Source organism: Anomaloglossus baeobatrachus, chromosome 5 (assembly GCF_048569485.1).
Source record: "Anomaloglossus baeobatrachus isolate aAnoBae1 chromosome 5, aAnoBae1.hap1, whole genome shotgun sequence".
NCBI lineage: Eukaryota > Metazoa > Chordata > Amphibia > Anura > Aromobatidae > Anomaloglossus > Anomaloglossus baeobatrachus.
The window spans coordinates 56,824,440-56,850,282 of record NC_134357.1 but is presented as its reverse complement, the minus strand read 5'-3'; the positions used below and the strand labels follow the sequence as shown (position 1 = coordinate 56,850,282).

Genomic DNA, 25,843 nt, shown 5'->3' with positions numbered 1-25,843 from the left:
ATGTGCGTCACAAACACCGTGACCCCGATGATAAATCGTTAGCGATATCGCAGCCTGTAAAGCCCGCTTTAATGTTTATTTTAGTGAAAGACAAGCATCAACCTGTCTGAGGGCTGAACTCTATTATATAGGAACTATAACATCTCTCTATGAATTCTAAATTTAAAAATTTCATAATTAAAAAAATGCAAGAATTCTGAGATTAGGAATTTAGATGTGACTAAGGTTTCAGCTCTGATAAACATGCAGGAATAATGGATATATGGACTAGATAAAGGATTTAGCCATAAGGTAAGCATAGCCAACGGCGTATCTAGGGGGGGCAGGCAGGGCATTTGTAGCTGATGCAGCCAGCAGAGTGGCGCGTCAGGCCACCTGATGCGGTGGTCCAAGGTGTCTCCCCAATGGTTGCATTTTGCCGCCCCCGTAGTAGTAATCGAACGTTTTCTGAGCTGGCTGTCAAGGTGACAGTTGTCTCGGAGAAGGTGAAATGTGTTGGCTCCTATTAATCAATTGTATTTGCATATTTCAGGTGGAAGTGCAGTTGAATCCCTGACGGCTGACACCTTCCAGGTCAGGGCGACATCAGCACTGTGATCAGGTAAGCTGATCATGCTACTAACATTATTCCTTGCTGCCACATAGGCGGCAGAAGTTTGGTATGGTAAGTGCCCCAGTGGAGCTCAAAACACCAAATATTTTTTGTAACTAGGGGAAGGAAGGGGAAAGATATTTGAGTTAGTTGTATGGGAAGAGAGGGTGGGGGCAATGTATACAGACTAACTATGGGGAGCAAGGGGGGAATATATACAGACACAGTATGGGCAGTGAGGGGAAATGGGTGCGGACACAGTATGAAGAGCAAGAGTGGTGAATTCGAATACACAGTAAATCTTTTTTTTTTTATTGTTATATAGCGCTAACATATTCCGCAGTGCTTTACATACATCACAAACACTGTCCCCATTGGGGCTCACAATCTAAATTCCCTATCTGTATGTTTTTGGAGTGTGGGAGGAAACCGGACTACCCGGAGGAAACCCACGCAAACACGGGGAGAACATACAAACTCCTTGCAGATGTTGTCCTTGATGGGAATTGAACGCAGTATGGTCTGAGAGGGTGAGGGAATGTATACAGACACTGCATGGGGAGTGAGGAGGGGGAGTGTATATAATGACAGTATGGGGAGCAATCAGGGGAGAAGAAATTTGAGGACACAGTATGGAGAGCAAGGGGGGAAATTTGAGGGCAGTATGGGGAGCAAGGGGAAAAGAAATTTGAGGACTGTATTGGGAGCAAGGGGGTAAATTTGAGGACAGAGGATGGGGAGCAAGGGGGTGTGATAAGTGCAGAGATACTGAGGAAACAGTATGGAATGAGAAAATGAGAGTGTGAAGAGGGGCCCTAGTATATAAAGGAGAGGCAGTTTGGAGGATATGTACCATAAGAGGGACAGTGTCAGCATCATATTTTGTGCAGAAAATGCAAGGAGGAGCAATTATTAATGTGACGCCCTGGCCTATCAGGTCGTCATAGGGTATTGTGCAATCTACACTTCTGCACAGTATCCACCCTCCTTGGTTACGGGTCCTGGTCCTTTGGTGTTGCTAACAGCTTAGCCAATCAAAATCCTAGGAACACTTTACACTGTACCCACCAGACACACCATTGGGGAACCTGAAGGGAATAGGGCCACCCATATGGGGGGTTGGTAAGGGAAAGTGAGAAAGTGACAGTGGAGCTGAAGAGAGAGTGAAGGGAACCAGGAGAGGAAGGAGGTGCAAGGTGACTCTCTGAGAGAGAGAGGTCACCGGCCTGGAGCAGGGCTCCTGAAGTTACTAGGTGGCAGACGTTGGCCTGGGCCTGGTAGGAGCTGGAACCCCAGTCGCAGGGGATTGTGTCAAGGAGCACGGACTGACGAGGAGGGCAGCCGGCGGCCTTGAGCTATCACCGGGCAGGGGCCAGGTGAACCCTGAGAGCTAGCTCACTCCATTAGCCATACGGGTGTGCAGGACTCGAAGAGTTTTATACCTGAGGGTCCAAATAGAGACAAAGATGCTAAGGAAAAGGCCACAGGCTAACAGCAACACCAAGGGCACGGACCCAAGCGTGCTCCCTACAAGCTGTAGTGGTGCTCAGAACTCTGGTTTACAAGCTGTCGGTGTTAATTCTGGACTGAGTGAGTACACTGGAAACCCCTTTTCCTATCGCCCACGGAACCCCAATCACCAACCATCCAATGGGCCCCGGGACACAAACCCTCTAGCCACGGAGGGGTTAAACATCTGGCTGCTGCACCAGCGTCACCGGGCTCCCCAACAGCAGCGGTGGTCCCTCACATTACCACGCACCATGGGTGGCGTCATGAACTTTCTAACTCCCTTGTACATATTCCCCCTCTTCTTTTGATTCGAGTGTCCGCGCGGACCTCCCGGATCCGGAGACCCCTCGAGCCACCGCGGCTCTGGATCTGAGCGGCTTGGCCGCTGGCACGGGGGCGGTATATTTATTCAGGGACAGCATAGGCCAGAAGAATGGAGAACATGAAACTCTGTACAGACGAGCGGTGAATGTGAAAAGTCATCATAGTGTTGTCAGAGTTTTGCTTAAAACTCGCTGAGTGTAATGGCGGCATCAGACACTGTTCACACTACAGATTCTGACACTCCACACTGTAGTTAGTTTGCTGTTTCTGAGTTACATAGGCAGACTTGGGTGTCGACTAGCTGTGTGCTCACTAATGATCAGGTTAGCAAGAGATAGGATCACATGTTGTTGGAAACTCCCCACCTTTTGAAGATGGTGGAATCTTTCTTCCCATGCCGATTATAGTTTATTGCTGTGTTGGTCTGTGTACTGGTGTGTCCCAGTTCTGCTTGTGATTATATTGCGTGGTGCTTGGAGTTGTTGTGGAATTTTCTCGCTGTCTTGTTATTTCCTTCCTGCTCCTACTTTCCTCCTTACCACTTATTGTCTTTTACTTTTGTGTGCGTGTGCTGTGAGATAGAGTTTTGGTTTCCAATGTTTGTCTATCTCTGTTGATGTTATCACACTACAGTCCCAGCCCTCTCCTGGTTTAGGGTGGAAGGGGGTATAATATCAGGGCTGGTAAGGAGCAGGGTCAGGATGGTGGCTCAGACATCCCCACCTTCAGAGGCTAAAAGTGTGCAGCGCATGTGCTGTGAGTATTCAGAAGCCTGTAGTCACCAAGTCTGTTGGAAAATCTAAATATACCTCTGGCATAGCAAACAAAGGCATTCATTATACACTGGCTTGGCACTGGAGGGTCCTATTTACCAGTATTACAAAGATATGCTGAGTCACAAGATCTATGTAAACTGTTTTTGTTTATTGTCTCAACTTGTCACCTCTCCTACTGCACTAAAAAAGTGTGTATAAAAGAATACATGCCTGGGCTGCTGTCATTACTGAGCCAGAACTGATCTATTTTCCAGTCTAGTAATGTATAATAGAATTTAATTTGTGGTTATTTTTTCGGGTGTTGCATGTGGCACGAGTCCTTAGGGGTACTTTGCACACTACGATATCGCAAGCCGATGCTGCGATGCAGAGCGCGATAGTCCCCGCCCCCGTCGCAGCTGCGATATCATGGTGATAGCTCCGTAGCGAACATTATCGCTACGGCACCTTCACATGCACTCACCTGTCCTGCAACCTCGCTCTGGCCGGCGATCTGCCTCCTTCCTAAGGGGGCGGGTCGAGTGGTGTCACAGCGACGTCACACGGCCGGCGGCCAATAGAAGCGGAGGGGCGGAGATGAGCGGGACGTAAACATCCCGCCCACCTCCTTCCTTCCGCATTGCAGACGGGATGGAGGTAGGAGATGTTCCTTGCTCCTGCGGCTTCATACACAGCGATGTGTGCTGCCGCAGGAACGAGGAACAACATCGTACTGTCGCTGCAGCCAAAATAATGAAAATGACCGACACTACACCGATCATACGATACCGACGCTTTTGCGTTTGGTAATCGTAGTTAAAACGATTTACACACTACGATATCGCCTGCGACGCCGGATGTGCATCACTTTCGATTTGACCCCACCAACATCGCACCTGCGATGTCGTAGTGTGCAAAGTGCCCCTTAGAGTGCTATATTCTGGTCTAGCGGACCCTTTGTACCTTCTGCTTTAGCTTGAGAATTTGTGTACGAAGTCTAATGATGAATGGATTATTATATCCTGCCATCTGCTGGTCACACTGTATGTGTGATTTATCACTTTCTCTACTCTGTGTAGATGAAACATTCATTTTTTTTCATGAGAAAATGAAATATTGTTAACTATTATTTCTGTGAATACTGACGTTTTATAGCAATACCGTCTGTTGGAAAAAAACAGTAAAACAATCATTTTTTTTATAAAGTTTTATTTAATTTAAAATGCAATATTAAATAATTGTAAAAAAAAGTAAAGAATTCCATGACTGAAGATCTAAGCAAGTGCTCTGCAACCTTTATATACACCTTTTAGTCATTTTCATTTTTGCATAATGTATAAAAAGTGGTTTTAATGATTCATTTTGTTCACTTGCTTCATTATCGAGCAAGATCTAAAACCTTTTGTTATGTAATTTATAGGGAAACATATAGGTTGTGGCTCAGTGATAAATTTAGAAATATTAAGCAAAACTACTAATTACAGAATAATCAAAATCTGCATGATTACTTTATGGCAAGTAATGCTGCTAACGGTATAGGGGGACTTTTCACTATTTCACATTTCTGCTCATGACTTTTAGAAATAGAGATAATCTGTCAGCAAGTTTTTCTATGTAATAAGAGAGCAGGAGGGGCAATGAGCCTGATTTAAGCGATGTGTTACTTATTAGGCTGTGTTTTTGTTTCAATAAAATCAGTGTTTTATCAGCAAGAGATTATCACTAGCGGACTAGGTGTCTTGTGCTTCATAGTCCATCCCCGCCCCTACTTCTGGTTAGAAGCTTTCTGTCAGTATACAGTGTACACAGTAAGCTGCCAATCAGTGTGGTGGGTGGGGTTATACACAGCTCATCATTCCAAGATCTGCTAGATCACCATCAGAAAAAAATGGTTCTGCACATATCAAACTAAGTGATATATCACTGAAATCATGTTTTCTGTCCCTACATCATGCTGCTATCAGACTACATAGCAAAAACTTGCTGACAGATTCCGTTTTATATCACTCAAATCAGGTTTTCTGTCCCTACATCATGCTGCTATCAGATTACATAGCAAAAATTTGCTGGCAGATTCCCTTTTATATCGCTGAAATCAGGTTTTCTGTCCCTACATCATGTTGCTATCAGATTACATAGCAAAAACTTGCTGGCAGATTCCGTTTTATATCGCTGAAATCAGGTTTTCTGTCCCTACATCATGCTGCTATCAAATTACATAGCAAAAACTTGCTGGCAGATTCCGCTTTATATCGCTGAAATCAGGTTTTCTGTCCCTACAGCATGCTGCTATCAGATTACATAGCAAAAACTTGCTGGCAATTTCCGTTTTATATCGCTGAAATCAGGTTCAGTCCCTACAGCATGCTGCTATCAAATTGCATAGCAAAAACTTGCTGGCAGATTCCGTTTTACATCACTGAAATCAGGTTTTCTGTCCCTACATCATGCTGCTATCAGATTACATAGCAAAAACTTGCTGGCAGATTACGTTTTACATCACTGAAATCAGGTTTTCTGTCCCTACATCATGCTACTATCAGATTACATAGCAAAAACTTGCTGGCAGATTCCGGTGTATATCGCTGAAATCAGGTTTTCTGCCCCTACATCATGCTGCTATCAGATTACATAGCAAAAACTTGCTGTCAGATTCCGTTTTACATCACTGAAATCAGGTTTTCTGTCCCTACATCATGCTACTATCAGATTACATAACAAAAACTTGCTGGCAGATTCCGGTTTATATCGCTGAAATCAGGTTTTCTGCCCCTACATCATGCTGCTATCAGATTACATAGCAAAAACTTGCTGGCAGATTCCGTTTTACATCACTGAAATCAGGTTTTCTGTCCGTACATCATGCTACTATCAGATTACATAGCAAAAACTTGCTGGCAGATTCCGTTTTATATCGCTGAAATCAGGTTTTCTGTCCCTACATCATGCTGGTATCAGATTACATAGCAAAACCTTGCTGGCAGATTCCGTTTTATATAGCTGAAATCAGGTTTTCTGTCCCTACAGCATGCTGCTATCAGATTACATAGCAAAAATTTGCTGGCAGATTCCGTTTTATATCACTCAAATCAGGTTTTCTGTCCCTACATCATGCTGCTATCAAATTACATAGCAAAAACTTGCTGGCAGATTCCGTTTTATATCACTCAAATCAGGTTTTCTGTCCCTACATCATGCTGCTGTCAGATTACATAGCAAAAACTTGCTGGCAGATTCCGATATATTGTCTGTGTAACATAACATATTTGGAGCTGTAATTTGGCATCCACAGAAGTTTATTAAACACCATGGAACCTCTAGATGTCTCCGATCTCATTCAGAGATACACTGTCCAATTCTTTATGAATCTTACAAAAAAGTAATAATTTACATTCTGTCAAATGTTTAATTGCAAAACTGTTTTCCTCTAGAATCATTGGTCTAGAAGAGAATATCTAAAATATGGCGCTGTATCGAACACCCTATACTAGTTGCCTGTAAAGCATTAGTGGCTAGGTATGATTGACACAGTAACAAATGCTTTATATAAAATACATTAAAGAGAAAACATTTATTTAGTTTCTTTCTGTCTTGAGATTAAGATAGAAGCGAATTCCTGATTTCCTCTTTTAAATAACATTAACTAACAGCTTTACCATTGAGTCAAACGCCCTTGATAATGAGAAATAATCTGCATTATTAAATAAATAAATAATTAAAATAATATTAAATCTTCTAAAATATATTAAATAATTGCATTTTCACATGATTCTGCATGTATGATCCAAATATTCCCCTGCATCAGGACCTGCAAACACAAAAAGAATAAGTGAGATTTGGCTATAGTACAAAGAATATAGGAAAAAGTGGGCAGGTCTGCCATGGGGGCAAACATCAGCCCTGTATTGAGAGTAGCACTAGTGCATTTTATGCAATTCATATAAAGCAAAAACTTAGAGGTTGTACACTACTTTTACATTGATGGCCTATCCTTAGAACAGGTCATCCATGTCTGATCGGCTGGGGTCCGATACCCTGCACCTCCGCCCATCAGCTGTTTTTGGTGCCGGAGGCAGCAGGAAATGCTCAGATCCGAAGCTGCCCCGTCTTCTGATAGCGGCCGGATACTGCACATACACTTCCTATTCAAATCAATGAGAGGTGCATGTGCAGTGCCCGGCCGCGGCTACTATTGGAAGATGAGCAGCTCCGGAACTGAGCATTTCCTTTGGCACTGAGAACTGCTGATCAGAGGGGGTGTCAGGTGTCGGACTCCGGACGATCAGACATTGATGACCCATCCTAAGGATAAAATATTCTAAATGTCGGAATGCTTGCGTTAGCAATTTAGACCTGACTTAGCTCTGTGTAACATGCAGTATTAATGGATTAATGAACTAGAGAATTGTTTAAAGGCCGCTAAAGCGATGCCGTTGGGGTCACGGATTTTGTGACGCACATCCGGCCGCGTTAGCGATGTCGTTGCGTGTGACACTTATTAGCGATTTAGAATCATTGCAAAAACGTTCAAAATCGCTAATCGGTGACATCCCCCCTAATCTCAATTATCGTTGCTGCTGCGTGTACGATGTAGTTCGTCGCTCCTGCGGCAGCACACATCGCTATGTGTAACACTGCAGGCATGAGGAACCTCACCTTACCTGCGCCCGCCGGCAATGAGGAGGGAAGGAGGTGGGCGGGATGTTACGTCCCGCTCATCTACGCCCCTCCGCTTCTTTTGGGCGGCCGCTTAGTGATGCCGCTGTGACGCCGAAAGAACCGCCCCCTTAGAAAGGAGGTGGTTCGCTGGTCACAGCGACGTCGCTAGGCAGGTAAGTATGTGTGATGGGTCCACACGATTTTGTGTGCCACGGGCAGCGATTTGCCCGTATCGCACGTTGGTTATAAATGACTTAGGGTGGCTTTACACGCTGCGACATCGCTAGCCGATGCTAGCGATGGCGAGCGTGATATCGGCATAACGATGGGGGTGGGTGCTATGTGAAGATCGCTGCCGTAGCGAACATTATCGCTATGGCAGCGTCACACGTACTTACCTAAGGGGGGCGGTTCGCTCGGCGTCACAGCGACGTCACTAAGCGGCCGCCCAATCAAAGCGGAGGGGCGGAGATGAGCGGGACGAACATCCCGCCCACCTCCTTCCTTCCTCATTGCTGGCGTGTGGCAGGTAAGGAGAGGTTCCTCGTTCCTGCGACGTCACATGTAGCAATGTGTGCTGCCGCAGGGACGAGGATCAACTTCGCCCAAGCGACAGCAGCGATAATTGGGAGAGGACCCCCATGTCAACGAGGAGCGATTTTGGACGGTTTTTGCAATGATCCAAAATCGCTCCTAGGAGTCACACACAACGAGATCGCTACAGCGGCCAGATGTGCGTCACAAAATCCGTGACCCCAACAAGATCGCTGTAGCGATATCGTAGCGTGTAAAGCCCGCTTAAGTGACCAAATGTAGAACTGGTGCAGGAAGGTTGAACTAGATGGACCTAGGTCTTTTTTCAACCTAAGTAACTATGTAACTATTGCACAAACGATGGGGGCGGGTACGCACTCTAGCGATATCGGTACCGATATCGCAGCGTGTAAAGCGGCCTTTAGAGTTTTGTTTAAAGGGGTTGTTCACTACTACGGTATATCACTCTTTCTTAACTGCTATAGTGCAAAACAATATACTGTATTGAAAATTATAACGCGGAAATGTAAGGAAGTTGACGGCACATCCATCCGAGTAAACACAGTTTTCGTTATTGAGCTATCCGGAAAATAGGTAGATCCACGCAATGAACTATAAAAACCAGACATGTTTCTGGTGAGACAAATGTAAACGCCCTTAATGAAGTGAGTATGTGGTTTGTTTATTATTTTTTGTGGGGTATTATAGCAGGTAAGAAGGGTTGGGCAGTACTGGACAACCCCTTTGATACGTAAAGCATGCAAAATAAGCAAAATATTAGATTACATCCAAATTAAATATTTTTTTGTACCTTAAACACAGGGGTTTTCATAGGTCACCTCAATACGTCTTGCTGTTTATAGTAAAAAAAAAAAAAAAAAAGAGGCGTTAGATAAATGAAGCCAACCAGAAATGTTAGAGGTGTGATTGACACAGAAATTCTCTGTTTAGTGCTCTCTGAAGCTAATAACTACGGATGACTGAATACCAAAATATCTGACTTCGCGAATATCCAACGAATAGGTCACCACTATTCAACTATTTGCGAATATTCAACGCGCAATGTAAGTCTATGGGAAACCAGAATAATTTCACGTTGGACCTAACGGCGAGCTGCGGTCACTAAGGAAAAGGCTGAAATGGATGGAAAAAGGCAGAATCTCTCTCAGCTCCTCTCCTTTTCCTCCGTTGTGCTGGAAGCCGGAGAAGCGGGGACTATATATGTATCATTCCCGGAAGCTGCGGCAACGTGTATGTAGATGACGCTGTGCGGCCAAGTCAATCACAGTAACACCACAACAAAGATGGCTGCGGCGTTACTGTGAGAGCAAGCAACATCAGATGTGTTCATTGGCTGGAAAGCAGGCACCAGGAAGTCAGAAATGAAAATGAAAGTATTGGAGCAGATGTTCTTTTATTCGTCGGATACCGAATGGCGCGAATAGCCTGTTATCCATCGGATACCGAATATTGGCGAATACATTCGCTCTACCCTACTAATAACCAATATTCACCCAACAACATGAAAGTTACATGCATGACATCTCTGTACATGTAATTCTCATGTATGTATGGTTGTGGCATTGAGCATTATAAGCCAAATAAACTCTGTATTTGATAAATAGAATTTTAAAGGCCCTTCCCGTAATAGCACCTTGGTGTCCTACTACCCTTCACCCCTGCTGTCACACGGTGTCTGTTGCAAAACTAACCGAGTTTCAGGGCTACTTCTGACACCGTTCACACAGCAGAGTCAGACACTGCACACAATGCTGCTTTTGAGTTGCACAGACGTCGACCAGCTGTGCTCTGGTTAGTAATCGGGCTTGCAGGAGTTAATTTCTGCTAGTCTGTGGATTACTGCTTGAGTCATATGTTGCAGGAGACCTATCACAGTCATCTCTGACCTTTTTAAGATGGTGGAGCCTGTTCTCCCATGCCGATGATAGCTTTATGCAACCCCAGTCCTTGTGCGTTGTTACCAGTTGTTATTGAACTTCTGTGTGCTGTTTGGTGTGATGTGGAAATACTCTTGTTGTCCGATTATTTCCTCCCTTCCTTTAGTATTCTCCTGATCATGTATTATCTATACCTCTGTGAGTGATTGCTATGAGTCTGAGTTTTTGTTTCCTCCAGTCTATGTGTGTGGGATTTATCACTCCTGTCCCGGCTCTCTCCTGGGTGGAGGGAGGGGGTCACTAGACCAGGTTTGTTCAGGAGCTAGAGTAAGGGAGGTGGCCCAAACATCATCACCTTCAGACATATCTTTGGGACCAGGGTCAGCTAGAGTTGACCTAGCCTGAGGGCCAGTTTAGGCTCCCCTGTTACTAGTGATACCGTCACACCCTGTGACACCTCCCTGGCTCATAATAAAGTGGATAGCCTTTATAAATAAAGAACAATTGTGGTTTCCAGCACTCCTCATGAAGGTACAAACAAATATCCACTGTTACCCATTCAATGGAAAAAAAAATCATTGCACAACAGACACAACCCAGAAATATATATATTTATATTTATATTGTTTTTAAACTTGGTTAAAATTACAAGTTCTACATAGTTTGTCTATGCATCGAGACAAAGGATGTAATTATTGAAATTCATGAATATTCACTTACAGGTCTCATAATAGTCTTTCAGATACACCATAGCTGGCAGCAAGTTTTGCACTTCGCTTTGTTGTTCCATCTCTATATAGAGTTCCACTGGTGTAGTCTTAATCTACATGGAGAGAAGAGAAAACAAAGGGAATGACCTTCCTGTATATATTCACTCAGCGTGTGTAACAGAATTTCCCTGTGTTTATTTCAAATTCCTCTAATTTGACGTGTGAGAGAATGTTTGTCAAATATAAGTGCATCTCAATGAAGTAGAATATCATCAAAAAGTTAATTTATTTCAGTAATTCAGTACAAAAAGGGAAACGCATATATTATATAGAGTCATTACACACAAAGGGATCTTTTCCTATACATTATATAGAGTCATTACACACAGAGTGATCTATTTCATGTGTTTATTTCTGTTAATGCTGATGATTATGGCTTACAGCCAATGAAAACCCAAAAGTCATTATCTCAGAAAATTAGAAAAATTACCACAAAACACCTGCAAAGGCTTCCTAAGTGTTTAAAATGGTCCCTTTGTCTGGTTCAGTAGGCTACATAATCATGGGGATGACTGCTGACTTGACAGATGTCCAGAAGGCAGTCATTGACATACTCCACAAAGAGGGTAAGCCACAAAAGGTCATTGCTAAAGAAGCTGGCTGTTCACAGAGTGCTGTATCCAAGCATATTAATGGAAAGTTGAGTGGAAGGAAAATATGTGGTAGAAAAAGGTGCACAAGGAACCGGGATAACCGCAGCCTTGAAAAGATTGTTAAGAAAAGGCCATTCAAACGTTTGGGGGAGATTCACAAGGAGTGGACTGCTGCTGGAGTCAGTGCTTCAAGATCCACCACACACAGACATATCCAGGACATGGGCTACAACTGTAGCCTCCCTTGTGTGAAGCCGCTCATGTCCAATAGACAACGCCAGAAGCATCTTACCTGGGCCAAGGAGAAAAAGAACTGGACTGTTGCTCAGAGGTCCAAGGTGTTGAATTCAGATGAAAGTAAATTTTGCATTTTATATGGAAATCGTGGTCCCAGAGTCTGGAGGAAGAGTGGAGAGGCCACAATCCAAGCTGCTGAGGTCTAGTGTGAAGTCTCCACAATCAGTGATGGTTTGGGGAGCCATGTCATCTGCTGGTGTAGGTCAACTGTGTTTTATCAAGACCAAACTCAGCACAGCCGTCTACCAGGAAATTTTAGAGCACTTCATGCTTCCCTCTGCTGATAAGATTTTTGGAGATGAAAATTTAGATTTCCAGCAGGACTTGGCACCTGTCCACACTGCCAAAACTACCAATACCTGGTTTAGTAACCACAGTATCACTGTGCTTGATTGGCCAGCAAACTTGCCTGACCTAAACCCCATAGAGAATCTATGTGGTATTGTCAAGAGGAAGATGAAAGACACCAGACCCAACAATGCAGAAGAGCTCAAGGCTGCTATCAAAGCAACCTGAGCTTCCATTACACCTCAGCAATGCCACAGGCTGATCGCCTCCATGCCACGCCACATTGATACAATAATTCATGCAAAAGGAGCCCCAACCAAGTACAGAGTACATTTTCTGTACAGATTTTTCAGTAGGCGCCAACATTTCTGAGTTTAAAATCATTTTTTCAGTTGGTCTTATATAATATTCTAATTTTCTGAGATAATGACTTTTGGGTTTTCATTAGCTGTAAGCCATAATCATCAATATTAACAGAAATAAACACGTCAAATAAATCCCTCTGTGTGTAATGACTCTATATAATATATAGAAATAGATCCCTCTGTGTGTAATGACTCTATATAATATATAGGAATAGATCCCTCTGTGTGTAATGACTCTATAATATATAGGAATAGATCCCTCTGTGTGTAATGACTCTATATATTATATATGAATAGATTCTCTGTGTGTAATGACTCTATACAATATATAGGAATAGATCCCTCTGTGTGTAATGACTCTATATAATATATAGGAATAGATCCCTCTGTGTGTAATGACTCTATATAATATATAGAAATAGATCCCTCTGTGTGTAATGACTCTATATAATATATAGAAATATATCTCTCTATGTATAATGACTCTATATAATATATAGGAATAGATCCCTATCTGTGTAATGACACTATAATATATAGGAATAGATCCCTCTGTGTGTAATGACTCTATATATTATATAAAAATAGATCCCTCTGTGTGTAATGACTCTATAATATACAGGAATAGATCCCTCTGTGTGTAATGACTCTATAATATATAGGAATAGATCCCTCTGTGTGTAATGACTCTATGTAATATATGTGTTTCCCTTTTTGTATTGAATTACTGAAATAAATTAACTTTTTGAGGATATTCTTAAGTTACTGAGAAGAACTTATAGTTTATTATAGTTTTCAATCCGATTTGTATTTTCTATTATTTGGTAAATAAATGAATCGCAGCCAAGTCTGCCTTTACCTCGTCTAGATAGATTGTAAGATCAGTCGGGCTACTGTCCACTCTCTTCACCAGGCTGTTCGCTAAGAGCTGGGAAAATAAAACCGAGAATGTTATGGAAGATAATGTAGTAATGTATGTAGCATATAGGATGAGCAATGGAAGAAAACAATCTGAAGACACATATGGTTCAGATAGACGACACCAGGAAAGGACTTGGTGTACATTGTCATGGCAAAGGTTAGGAGAAATTTGGATCAAAAATATAATTAAAGTAGTTGTCTACTAGTAAGGAATATGGTTATAATTAAAGGAAATTCCATAACTGAGGTTCCATAGTGTGGCGCCCCTGAGGCTTCCGTCGCCACAGGAACATTGCGCCCCAGCCAGAGGCGTAATGTCCCATCCTGGGTAAGGAAGGGAGTGAACGCCGGTCCACAGGCAAATTCACACTACACCCATTGTTAGGTACACACAGGGACCAGGGACAGTGGCAGCAACCCTCCCATGCTGCATGCTGGGAGGGGCCGTAAGACCCATCCCTGCTCCCGTAGGGTAGTAGCTGAGCAACTGGGTGGGTGGGAGGAGCCACCCGAGAGCAGAGTAGAAAGGAAGGTCAAAAGAGAGTTTCAGTTTACCTCAGGGAGGAGTGGAGGGAGGAGGTCTGTGGGAGGCAGAGGAGACAGACAGTCTGCAGGAGGCAGAAGAGAAAGAAGAAGTAGTGCTCTAGTCAGCCAGGAGCAAGAGAAGAAAGTGACGCTTCCTGGTGAAGACCCTGGGACTCAGAGGGTCCAGGTGACACCAAGCCGAGAAAAGAAGGGATTCCAGGGCCACAGAGAGCTTTCAGGCTCGTGGCCTGTTCCACAGGAACATCGGTGGAGGGATCAAGCTGCAAACAGGGGACGGTCCCTAGAAACCGGAGGAGGAAAAATCATCTCCAACAGTAAAAACCGAGGCCCAGGGAAAGCTGCAAGCTCCCCGGGCCACAGCCCACAGCAGAACCTCTAGAAAGGGGGTAAATTACCGACAGGCAAGCCCCTGGCCCGGAGGCTGTAGTGGAGGCCGAGCCAGGTTCAGCCAACAAGGGCAAGGCTTAAGGAGACGGCTGAGAAAGGGAACACATAGAGGGGTGCACCGGCTTTCACTCCAGGATCTACTCAGGAATGGCGGAGGTCCCTGACAGTGGGTTCCAGCAGTCCAAAGGCACCAGTGTGCTGAAGCCCAGGAACTGTGAGTAAAGATCTTGAAATTGCACCCCCTGATGTTGTCTCCGTTATTCCGCCTGCACTATTCCATCACTGCATAGACACTTACAAGCACCAACTGTGCCCCGGGGTCCAGGTCCACCTGTGGGGAGCAGTCCCACCATTGCTGCCATTCCATCACCCCGGAGGCCCCATACAGCAGCGGCGGCTTACTAGCCGCAAACCACAGGTGGCGTCACGACAAATATAAACTTTATTCACCCCCAAGTCATCAGCCATATTAATTGACCCCACCAGGGTACGGAGTTGGGCCCAGCCACCACTTACCTCCCCTGGACTAGTCCGGCCCGGCACCGGGTGTCCCATAGCCCTGGGGTGGGCGAGTCAATAGCATTATGCTGTGCATGTGATAGTCTGAGTTCACATGTCCAGTAATCATCTGTTATAACGGATCTAGCAGCCATCCATTGTCAAAAAGGTTCTACAAACACAACGCTCTAATGTGCGGGCGCTGCCATTGCTCCATTACAAGGGGCATTTTATAACCCCTGTTCTCGGGACTAGTGGAGGTTCCATCAATGGGGTCTTTTGCACATAGCAATTTACTTCATATCCAGTTGATAGGTAAAAACCTGGTGAATTGGGATAACACCTTTTAAGATATGTCACCAGATATTTTTCATTACAAATTTTGCATAATAATAAATAAGTCTCTTGGACTTGATAGGGCTGGTGTATTTACTTTGAAAATCCATTTGATGAATCCAGCTAAAGAGTGAGAGCGCTCAAGAGTTCAAGTGTATTCAATCTCAGCTGACTCAAACTGACAGCTTGTACTAAGCAGAGTGAGACTGCAGCAGCTGCCCGTAGGTGGGACAATGAGCTGTCAATCAGGATAAGTGGGTGAAGAGTGAATCAATAGGGTATTCCCATCTCCAAGATCCTATCCCAATATATAGTAGGTGTAATAACCATAATAATAGCAAATTCCTCTAGATAGAAATGTAGTATAGTTCTGATTAGCTATGTCTCTTACTTCATTGCAGTTTAGGTATCTAGTATTACGAGCACTCATATACAAATTGTCTCTTCAGGGAGGAAGGAGACGAACTCTAGCGCCACCTACTCGAAGTAGGAATCCTAAAAGTTAAAAGTGACCCTTTAACGAGCCTATTCATATGACTTCGGATTTATACCAGATCAGCACCACAATTTGCCGACATGGTGTTTCGGTGTGATTGCCCCTCATCAGTATAAAGTATGAGATCTGATCTGGCTGTATGAGAAGCTATAGTGGGGTCTAAGGGGAAAATTTTTCTCCTTGCGGAGACTGACACACCAATCTGGCTGGAAAGTGAGGGGTTTTATAGCTGCAATGCTCCTCTGGGAACCTTAGACCCCACTATAGCTTCTCACACAGCCAGATCAGATCTCATACTTTGCACTGACAAGGGCCAACACCCCAAAACACCGTGTCTACAAATTTAGGTTCTGATCTGGCATAAATCCTAAGTCATATGAATAGGCTTGTTAAAGAGTCACTTTTGTCTTTTAGGATTTATATTTCTATGGCACTAGAGTTCATCTCCTTCCTCCTGAAAAGATAATTTTAATATTTCCCAGAAGAACATTGCAGCTATAAGTTATTCATTGTTGGAACCATGGATACCTAAGTTACTATAATGCCCTGCACATGAGATAAGTGATATAGCTAATCAGGAGAACTAAACTACATTTCTAATTGGAGGTATTTTCTATTATTAATAATATTGGGATACAATCTTATTGAACAATTAAGTTCTCATAAAGCCATAATGACAGACAAGGCTCATTAAAGAGAACCTGTCACCACTTTTTTGGCGTATAAGCTGCGGCCACCACCGGGGTCTTATATACAGCATTCTAACATGTTGTATATAAGAGCCCAGGCCGCTGTGAGAACATAAAAAACACTTTACAATACTTACCTAACGGTCGTGCGGTAGTCCATATCGGCGTCTCCATTCTCCGGTGCCGCCACTTTCGGCCATCTTCATCCTCCTTCTTCTCTAGCCGCGGTGCACCACGCATCCGACATCATCCACACTCGCCGGCATTCAGGTCCTGAGCAGGGCAGATCAAAGTACTGTAGTGCGCCTGCGCAGGACCGGCGAGTGTGTATGCCGTAGACGTGTCATGCACACTGGCTTCAGAAGACGGACGAAGATGGCCGAAAGAGGCGCCCGCACCAGAGAACAGAGACGCCCATATGGCCCACCGCACGACCAGTAGGTAAGTATTATAAAGTGTTTTTTACGTCCTACACAGCGGCCCGGGCTCTTATATACAGCATGTTAGACTTCTGTATATAAGAGCCCGGTGGTGGTGGCCGCAGGTTATACGCCAAAAAAGTGGTGACAGGTTCCCTTTAAAGGTTCCATATTGACTTTCAGGATTGCTACTTCCCAATAGATGTTATTAGAGTTCAAGTCCTCTTCCTCTCTTAAGAGTCAATTTGCATTTTTAAAGTAAATACACCAATGTTATCAGGTCTAAGAGATGTAATTAGTAATGTACGCATTTTGTATTGATAAATCTGGTGACAGATCCACTTTATATTCCAACTTTCCTGTCTCACATATGGAGATGCATAAAGAATGGAGATGCACTCACCCTATTCTTGTCTTTGGGAACATAGCCAGACAGAAATTGTACAATTATAATGGCCATGTTAGACTCTTCGTGACTTGCATCACTTAAACTGAAATATGGAGAAAAATTAGAAAAACATTCAAATAGTTTTAGCATATATTATATCTAAGCTGTCTTATCAAAGTAATAGCACTAAATTACTCCAGTGTATGTCCGCAGTAACAAACTCTATGCAGATGTTGTCTTTGGTTGGATTTAAAGGGACCCGAAAAATTAAACGAGCTGGGGTCTGTGTTGATTCTTAGTATGACCCAGCACCTCCTATTATATGAGACACCTCCAGGAGGTGTGTGGAGGCCTAAACTGCAGATATATTCTTGCCTTTCTTCTTGGGTTAATAATATTGATGGGCTTTATCTTGGCTGAGTATCACAACTGAGGAGACCGCACGTCGTTTTTTTAATGTTCTTTTGATACAGAGCCAGGATAAAGGATAAGTGCACGGCTGGGGGCTGCAGCCTGTAGCCATGGGCTTTATCTGTGCTGGATATCAAAATACGGTGGTACCCTGAGCCAATAGTTTTACTTATTTATTTTTATACCATGATACTGACGGTAGATGCAAGAGTGTATGGTCTTCTTCCAGGTATGACGTCATTTCAACATGTTCCCTATCACATGATAGGTGCATGTTCAAAATATCGTCTGTCGTTTCCAGCCAGAATAAACATTATTTTTCTAAGTCCACGTGGGTATGGAGTTGTTTATAACTGAAGCGAGGGTGTGGGGGTAAGACCCTCAGATAGAGGGGTTGCAGGAGGTTTGAAGCACCCCCTTGCATGATTATGGTGGATGAGAGGAAATATCACAATGCCCGCCATCCAAGTGAGTCACACCCACTAACCTGGTAGGAGCCCGTACATTCTAGGCTAACGGTAGATGCTAGAGGGTATGGGCTCCTTCAGTTACAAGGCTTTCCCTGCTGTCCTTGCTCCTGTGATTGGATGCAGTCAGCTGACACGCTGACCCTCAGGGTGGGGGCGCATCTAACTGCAACCAATCACAGGCGCCAGTGGGCGGGAAAGCAGTGCATATGTAGGAGCAGTAATTAGCGGCCCAGGAAGTGAATGCGAGGCCTGGGAGCAACGTACAGCGATGCTAGAGCCTTGGTAAGTACAACATGCTTGCTCCCATTCTACTGTAGCAACAAGTGAACAAGTCCTGCACCGCCTGCCCTCAGATTACCTCCAAGTTCAGTGGCTCACGTGCTGATGACTGCCATGTAGCGCTGGTTTGCAGGCGCAGCGTGCTGGTCGGTATTGAGCAGCTAGGAGATCCAACAACAGGAAGATGAAAAATCGACCGCAAACAGCTGCTATGCCAAACAATTTCTTTTTTATTCAAGCGTTCTTTTCATCGGTGCAGATAAAAATGCGGGAGGTGACTAGGATGCGAGTCCCTCCAAAGGACGACGGCCGTTTCGTCTGTAAGCCAGACTTCTACGGGACCCTCAGGGTGGGGGCGCATCTAACTGCAACCAATCACAGGCGCCAGTGGGCGGGAAAGCAGTGCATATGTAGGAGCAGTAATTAGCGGCCCAGGAAGTGAATGCGAGGCCTGGGAGCAACGTACAGCGATGCTAGAGCCTTGGTAAGTACAACATGCTTGCTCCCATTCCCCTATCCTTTTTACCACCATTTTTAATCTTTAGACTTATATGGGGGCCAAATTCTGGACCAGATCCGGATTTAAAAAAAAAAAAAAAAAAAATAACAGGGACCCGCCGATCCCGGTTACCTGCGAGTCCGCCCATCTCTAGTTAATATATTTAGAGACTAGAGGCAGGATGTGACCAATATTGAAATAAAAAAACTTGATTTTGCAGCGCTCTGTAAGGAAATGTTTGTGTTATATGTGTTTATATTGCCACCTAGTGGTTGTATATGTGAACAGCCATTTGAGGACAAAATGTTGTAAAAGCCTTCTAGTCAAGTTTCATCGCTAATGTTATATGTGCCATGTGTGACAATAATTCCACAAAGATTGATATTTCTTATAACTTTATCTCATGGACAACTTACCTGGCACTGATTTCTATGCTGAATGATGGCACAGGGTGAGGTGGGCACTGAATTGGAGACGCAGTTACAATAAGTGTAAATGTTGCTTCTGGTTCTGGATTCAGAACATTGTACCTTTCTGTAATCTAAAATAAAAAAAAAACAAAACAAAACAAAAAAACAAAAAGATTTTGATGATAATTATCCTGCAGAATTTTGTATAAAATTGTATAATTTTGTATAAACAACAAAAACCCTCACTGTAGCCCTTATCCATTCCCACCTTGACTACTGTAACTCTCCATTAATTGGTCTCCCCCTCACTAGACTTTCTCCTTTGCAGTCCATCCTTAATGCAGCAGGTAGGGTCACCTCTCTGGGTAATCGTTACTCGGACGCTATTGCCCTGTGTCAGTCATTGCACTGGTTGCCCATACATCATATAATCCAATTTAATTTGCTCTCCACAATGCAGCACCCCCTACCTCTCCAACCTCATCTCTATCACCCTATCTGTTCTCTACGCTTCGCAAACAACTTTCATCTAACATCCACACTAATCCGAACCTCTCCCTCCCGGCTCCAAGGCTTCGCACGAGTTGCACCAATCCTCTGGAATGCTCTACCCCAAGAAACTAGGTTAAATCACAACTTACACAGCTTGAGACGCTCCCTAAAACACATCTATCGCCCTCCCTAATCAAAGTTCATTCTTATATATCCCTTCTACTATTTCTCAGAAAATAATTTTCCGTCAAATTCCACTGCACCCAAAAGCATTACATAAATTGCCTGGTGACCGGCTCATGCAGCCATTGTCTATCCTCCATTTCTTCGAGATGGCTGGACCATCATTGTAAATAAGCACTTGTACCTTGATTCACCCCCACCTCATCCCATTGTAGATTGCAAGCTCTTACGAGCAGGGTCGTCAGATTTTTTTATTTAATAAAGGTATCCTCTATAACTGTTATGAATGATTTTTGATTGTATATGAACCTCTGAATTGTAAAGTGCTGCGGAATATGCTGCAAATATAGAAATAAAGATTTATTATTGTATATTTTGTATTTAATAAAACATTGAATCATTTCTATATACAGTACATTCACACAGTGCTTGGTAAGAACAGAAGTGGAGACCAAGAAGATCAGCTGCCCACACGTGACCGCAGACCGCACCCTGAAGACTAGCCGCACGCTTCAGAGGAGACATGGGAGTTGATTTTGGGTGCAGTCTCCACTTCTGTTGTGACTGCGCTCACTCCCGCGGTCACAACGAGAGCTGAAGATGCGAGGGCACATGCGCCGCCCTCACATCACAAATCCATCAGTTCAATGAAGGAAGAGTCTTCACAAAAATGGAGATAGCGCTATGAGCAGGCGCTAACTCTGACGCCATCTTAGTGAAGAGTGTGCTGCAATAGTGATAAATCCTAGTGAGCAGGCGCCAGAATTAAAGTCTATGACGGTGACAGGAGGAGGATGGCCAGGCAGCCAGATAGGGGAGGGAATAGATAGTAAGACCTGACCCACATATTCCCTTTCTGTTGCACCTGTCCATCAAATAATTGCTGGAACTTTACTTGTACATATTACTGAAATAAAACCTCCAATCTCAGAACTGAAGCTATGCTTAGATCCAGCATCCTAGAGTCAGTATAGCACTGGCTTTACTTTATATATGAAAATCCTGCTGGTTGGTTCCCTTTAACAAATTAGAGAACTCCAGCTGGCAGCACTAGAGGGCGCTAACTACATGCGGATTTATACAGTGTGAATTGAACTGAACAGAAGCTGTGTGGATCTGTAGAAAGTTCGCCTCGTGGTTCCCGCAGTAGCATCATTGAGAGAATTTTTCCCATCTTCATAGATGGATATTGTCGCATGCAGCTTGTAAAAAAAAACACTTTTTGGAAATGTAATGCTTTTTAATATTTGTAGTCGTCTTTGAGTTATTAACACTATTCTTTAATTTAAAGTGCATTGTCTAGGAGACCGACTACTTCTGTCTAGTGTGAACAATCCTGGCCATCTTCAAAATAGCACTTATTAGCTGAATAGAAAAAATCTTGTGACTTCTGCTCATGCTCTGTAGTCAATCATTAGTGGTCAGTCACCTAGGCAACAAGCTGTAAACAAAAGAAAAGTGTTAAAGGGAACCTGTCAGGTCCAATATGCTCCCGGTACCACGAGCAGTTCTAGGTACATATTGCTAATCCCTGCCTAACCGCCCCTGTATACACTAGCATAGATAAAGAGATTTTTACGAAAAGTATTTCTAAAGATCTTTTATCGTATGCTAATGAGCGAGGGCACTAGTCCCCTGGGCGTTAGTTCCCCAGGCAGTCTCCCCCATTAGCATATTAGTACGTCCCTGTGGGCGTGCTATCATGCTAATGAATCTCAGCGTCACAGGACGATCTCACTCACTCACAGAAATGCTATGATTAGAACGTGTAAAACTCACAAGGCTGCGGGCGTGAAGCGATACCTCATGGAGACCTTCCTACAAGTCATTGGGTATGGTGGCTGTGTGGAGTGGCCTCCACTCTCACCTGACCTGACCCCATTGGACTTCTTTCTGTGAGGTCACATCAAACAGCAGGTGTATGCGACCCCTCCACCAACACTGCAGGACCTACGACGACGTATCACAGATGCATGTGCAAACGTGTGTGTTTTACACATTCTAATCATAGCATTTCTGTATGCAAGGTGTCGATTCGTATTGAATTGATGATGCCTTACAACTTCATATTTCACTTTTTTTCTCTATCTCGTTTCGTTTTTGAGATAAAAATGCTAACTCCGTTGTTTTCCACCAGGTGGCGCTATAGGTGGTTTGATTGCGTAGCGCATGGCTACTTTACTATACCTAGACACCACTTCTATGCCTATAGCTGCCGCCGTTCTCAATTTAATGGCGGTGGACAGGATATGGGTGGACACACTGTGTATAAAACAGATAGCAATGACCATTGTTTCAGTTCTATATTGTACCTGCACATAGGCACAGCCACTTTCGGAAGCTTCCAGCGTGTATACTGCCGGGATGTCAGGCAAGTCTACAACCAGCACTTCTGTGGGATTCTGGGGATTCACCGACACATTTTCTGTAAATCCTTTGTCATTAGTAACAGTGACTGTCGGGATGTTTTCATCCACAAAAGTTAAGGAACTAAAAGTAGAGGTTGCCCACAGAGTAACTACTGTGTCCTATAGGAAAAGAAATGCAAGGTTTAATAAATACCAACAGAAGGTTAACTTTAATTCTAAAAGATGTCACAAAATTGGCAACATCAGACTATAAAACATAGACAAATAACACACAGAACTATCTTGGACATGATCAATATCCACAGATAGCGTTAAAAGCTCAAAATGTATTTATTAATTAAAAAATTCACATACAATAGTAAATTCAAGCAGGTGCTACCAGCAAAAAAAAAAATAAAAAAAATACATGGGGTCTCAGTAACATCTTTAGAAAAACAAAAATTAATATTCACATAATATTAGCACATATTGAACAACCAGCCAGGTATACCAATATACAATAACAACCAAAAATGATATCAGCAAAGGCCCAAAATACTGGTTAGTTAAACTACAGGCTGTCTATCTAAAAATGATTAACCCAACGGAATAAAAGAGTAAAATTTACATGTGACACACTATGTTATGATTACCCAGCTGCCCCAATGCGCGTTTCAAGTACTCCTGAAGAAGGAAAGCACGAAATGCGCGTCGGGGCGGCTGGGTAATATAACATAGCTTCACAGTTTTAATTTTTTTTCTTCTATTTTGCAGTTTACTACAATAATTATAGATGTATAAATGAAGAACCTGTGTGGTGGCGTATCCTCCATTAGCATTTTGTTGAGAATGCAACCAGCGGACTGCTGGCACTGCCTCCCCTAGGTCATTTTTGCTTGGTTCATCACCAGACACCAGTGCCAACATAACGTATGCTGTAGTCTCCACATCTGCAGAGTTTGGATTAGCCCACAATGAATCATCTTGAGGGATCTCGGGATTTGTGGACCAGTGCATCTTGTCATCTAAATTGATCAAGACAATGTAAATGCCATCATAGTGGAAAAAACAGTATTGTTTTATTTCTGTTAGACCCCAAGTAAGTAATTAGTGAGTAATTACCTTTCTTTATGGCTACTTGATCCAGCTGCTCCAAAAGTTGTGCCCTCTTCTCTACATTGCCCATTAAGGTGTAAGTGTACGCACATTGTGCCTTAGTGTAGGTGGAACTTTCCGGCTGAGTGCAGGCTTCCAGACATTGCTTTGCTTTCTCTATTACGTCATCCTGTGGAAATTCATATTAGACATAGGACAACATGTTGCGTGAGAATGATACTGGTTGGAAAAACATGAGACTGTTTATCTAAAAATATACATTTTTGATAGATACATGACAGCTATATTTCAATACAGAAACTATATACATTCCATTCCATTCTACTAACTTTAATATTTATGTGTAGAGAGCTTGCTAGATAATCAAGTCCTGTGATTACAGTAGCCTCAGCAGTAAATCAGTAAAAGAGTAAGATAATAGGAGTATAAAAATAGTGAAGAAGGGAGGAAAGATGGGTAAGAAGACTGAAAATTAGATAGAAAGCTTATAGAAAAAGGGACTGTAACATGGCAGAAAGATAAAAATTCCCTTTAAATGATTTTGTAATAGAGACATTCGCAGATGTTCAGGTTCAACGGGTCCGGACAGATTTAAAAAAAAAAACAACAAAACCTAGATCGGGAACAGACTTGAACCCAAACAGCTGCCCAGGCGGCAAACCCCTTATAAGTCTATGAGGACCCGAAGATTGTACTGTAAAATGGTGGTAGAAAGGGCTAGGGGGATTAGAGCAGGAGCGCTATACTGACCAAGTCTCCTACACGGCTGTCAGATTGCTTCCGGGTCATTAATTCTCTTACATATTCACTGCTTCGCCCGCCCACAGTCTGTTCTGGCATCTGTGATTGGTTGCAAATAGACCGCGCCCCCTATCCTGTGTGACAGCATCTGTGATTAGTTGAAATCACACACACTGTCTATGCCCCTAAAGTGGTGTAAAAATAAATAAATAAAACAAATTGGCATAGGGTCCCAGGCATATTGTGATACTCTGCGCAGATAAAGCAGACAGCTACAGGCTGAAACCCCCAGCCATGTGCTTATCTTGGTCATGTATTAAAATAAGAGGGACCACATGTGGCTTTTTTAAGTTTATTTAAACAAATAAATAAACGGTGTGTGGTCCCCCCAATTTTTATACATAGCCAAGATAAAGCTGACAGCTGGTGGCTGATATTCTCATGTTGGGAGACCCATGGTTATTGGGGCCCCTAGCCTAAAAATATCAGCCTGCAGCCACCCAGAATTGTCACATCCATTAGATGCGATAATCTCTTTACCTGGCTCATATTGATTGCCCTGGTATGGTGTCAATCGAGGTAAAATAAGGGGTTAATGACAGCTCATAGCTGCCACTAAACCATAGATTAGTAATGGGTAAGGTCTAATCTAGTGCTTAGTGGGAGCTTTGAGATATCATTAACCCCTTATATTACCAAGATTACCAACGCACCAGGGTAATCAGGATGAGCCGGATAAAGTTTCAGAATCGTTGCATCTAATGGATGCGATAATTTGGGTGGCTGCAGGCTATTTTTAGGCCCCATAACCACAGGCCTTTCCAGCCTGAGAATACAAGCCCCGAGCTGTCGGCTTTATCTTGGCTGGGTATCAAAATTGGGAAGGGGTTTGGCACACACCATTTTTTATTTGTTTAAATAATTTAAAAAAGGCTGTATATGGTCCCTCTTATTTTGATACACAGCCAAGACAAGAAAAGCTCATGGTTGGGGGCCGCAGCCTGTAGCCATCTGCTCTATCTGCACTGGGTATCACAATATTATTTATTTATTTTTACATCATTATATGGGGCAGACAGCGTGTGTGATTCCAACCAATCAGAGATACCGGAACTGATAGTGGGTGGAGGAAGCAGTGAATATGTATGAGAGTTAATTAGCGGATCCGGAAGTAGTGTTTCAGCCGTGGGGAAGGTCGGTAAGTATAAAGGTCCTGCTTTATTCCTTATTTTCTTTCTTTTTCCTTTTTTTAATTATCTGGCTGGCCAAACCCAAACAATAACATGGACTTCCCTGAGAAGTCCGTGTTTGGGGTCCATGCATGGACACTAGGTATCCGGTACGGACCCTGAACTTTACAGTTCGGGTTCGCCATCACTACTTTGTAAGAAGAGAAGCACAAGCTAAGCTAAACAAATATCCTACAGATTAGTATCTAAGTGGTCTGTGAAGTTTTTAGTTTTCACTCAAGGAACACTTTTAGTTTTTTATTATGTCCCGACTGGCACCTCATACTTGAATTTGACACCTATTTAACGTTAGTGTTGTTTGCTATGATTTTCACTCTTTTTTTTTTTTTACACATTTGTTAAGATTAAGTGGCCAACCCCTTTAATGTATCTTTATA

The 25,843-nt window shown here is 43.2% G+C and overlaps 1 protein-coding gene across 1 annotated transcript in view; it reads right to left on the bottom strand.

Annotated features, from left to right (window-relative positions):
• Nucleotides 1-6,862: 6,862 nt before the first annotated feature.
• The window catches only part of LOC142312624 (alpha-2-macroglobulin-like protein 1), an 89,688-nt gene continuing 70,707 nt past the window's right edge, over nt 6,863-25,843 (bottom strand). The window contains exons 28-36 of the mRNA XM_075351619.1: nt 23,482-23,644; nt 23,170-23,384; nt 22,324-22,539; nt 19,343-19,467; nt 17,283-17,370; nt 13,447-13,515; nt 10,995-11,097; nt 9,188-9,229; nt 6,863-6,991 (exon numbers count right to left, since the gene is read on the bottom strand). Of these exons, the coding sequence (XP_075207734.1) occupies nt 9,189-9,229; nt 10,995-11,097; nt 13,447-13,515; nt 17,283-17,370; nt 19,343-19,467; nt 22,324-22,539; nt 23,170-23,384; nt 23,482-23,644 (1,020 nt within the window). The 3' untranslated portion in view covers nt 6,863-6,991; nt 9,188. The remainder of the gene's footprint in view (nt 6,992-9,187; nt 9,230-10,994; nt 11,098-13,446; nt 13,516-17,282; nt 17,371-19,342; nt 19,468-22,323; nt 22,540-23,169; nt 23,385-23,481; nt 23,645-25,843) is intronic.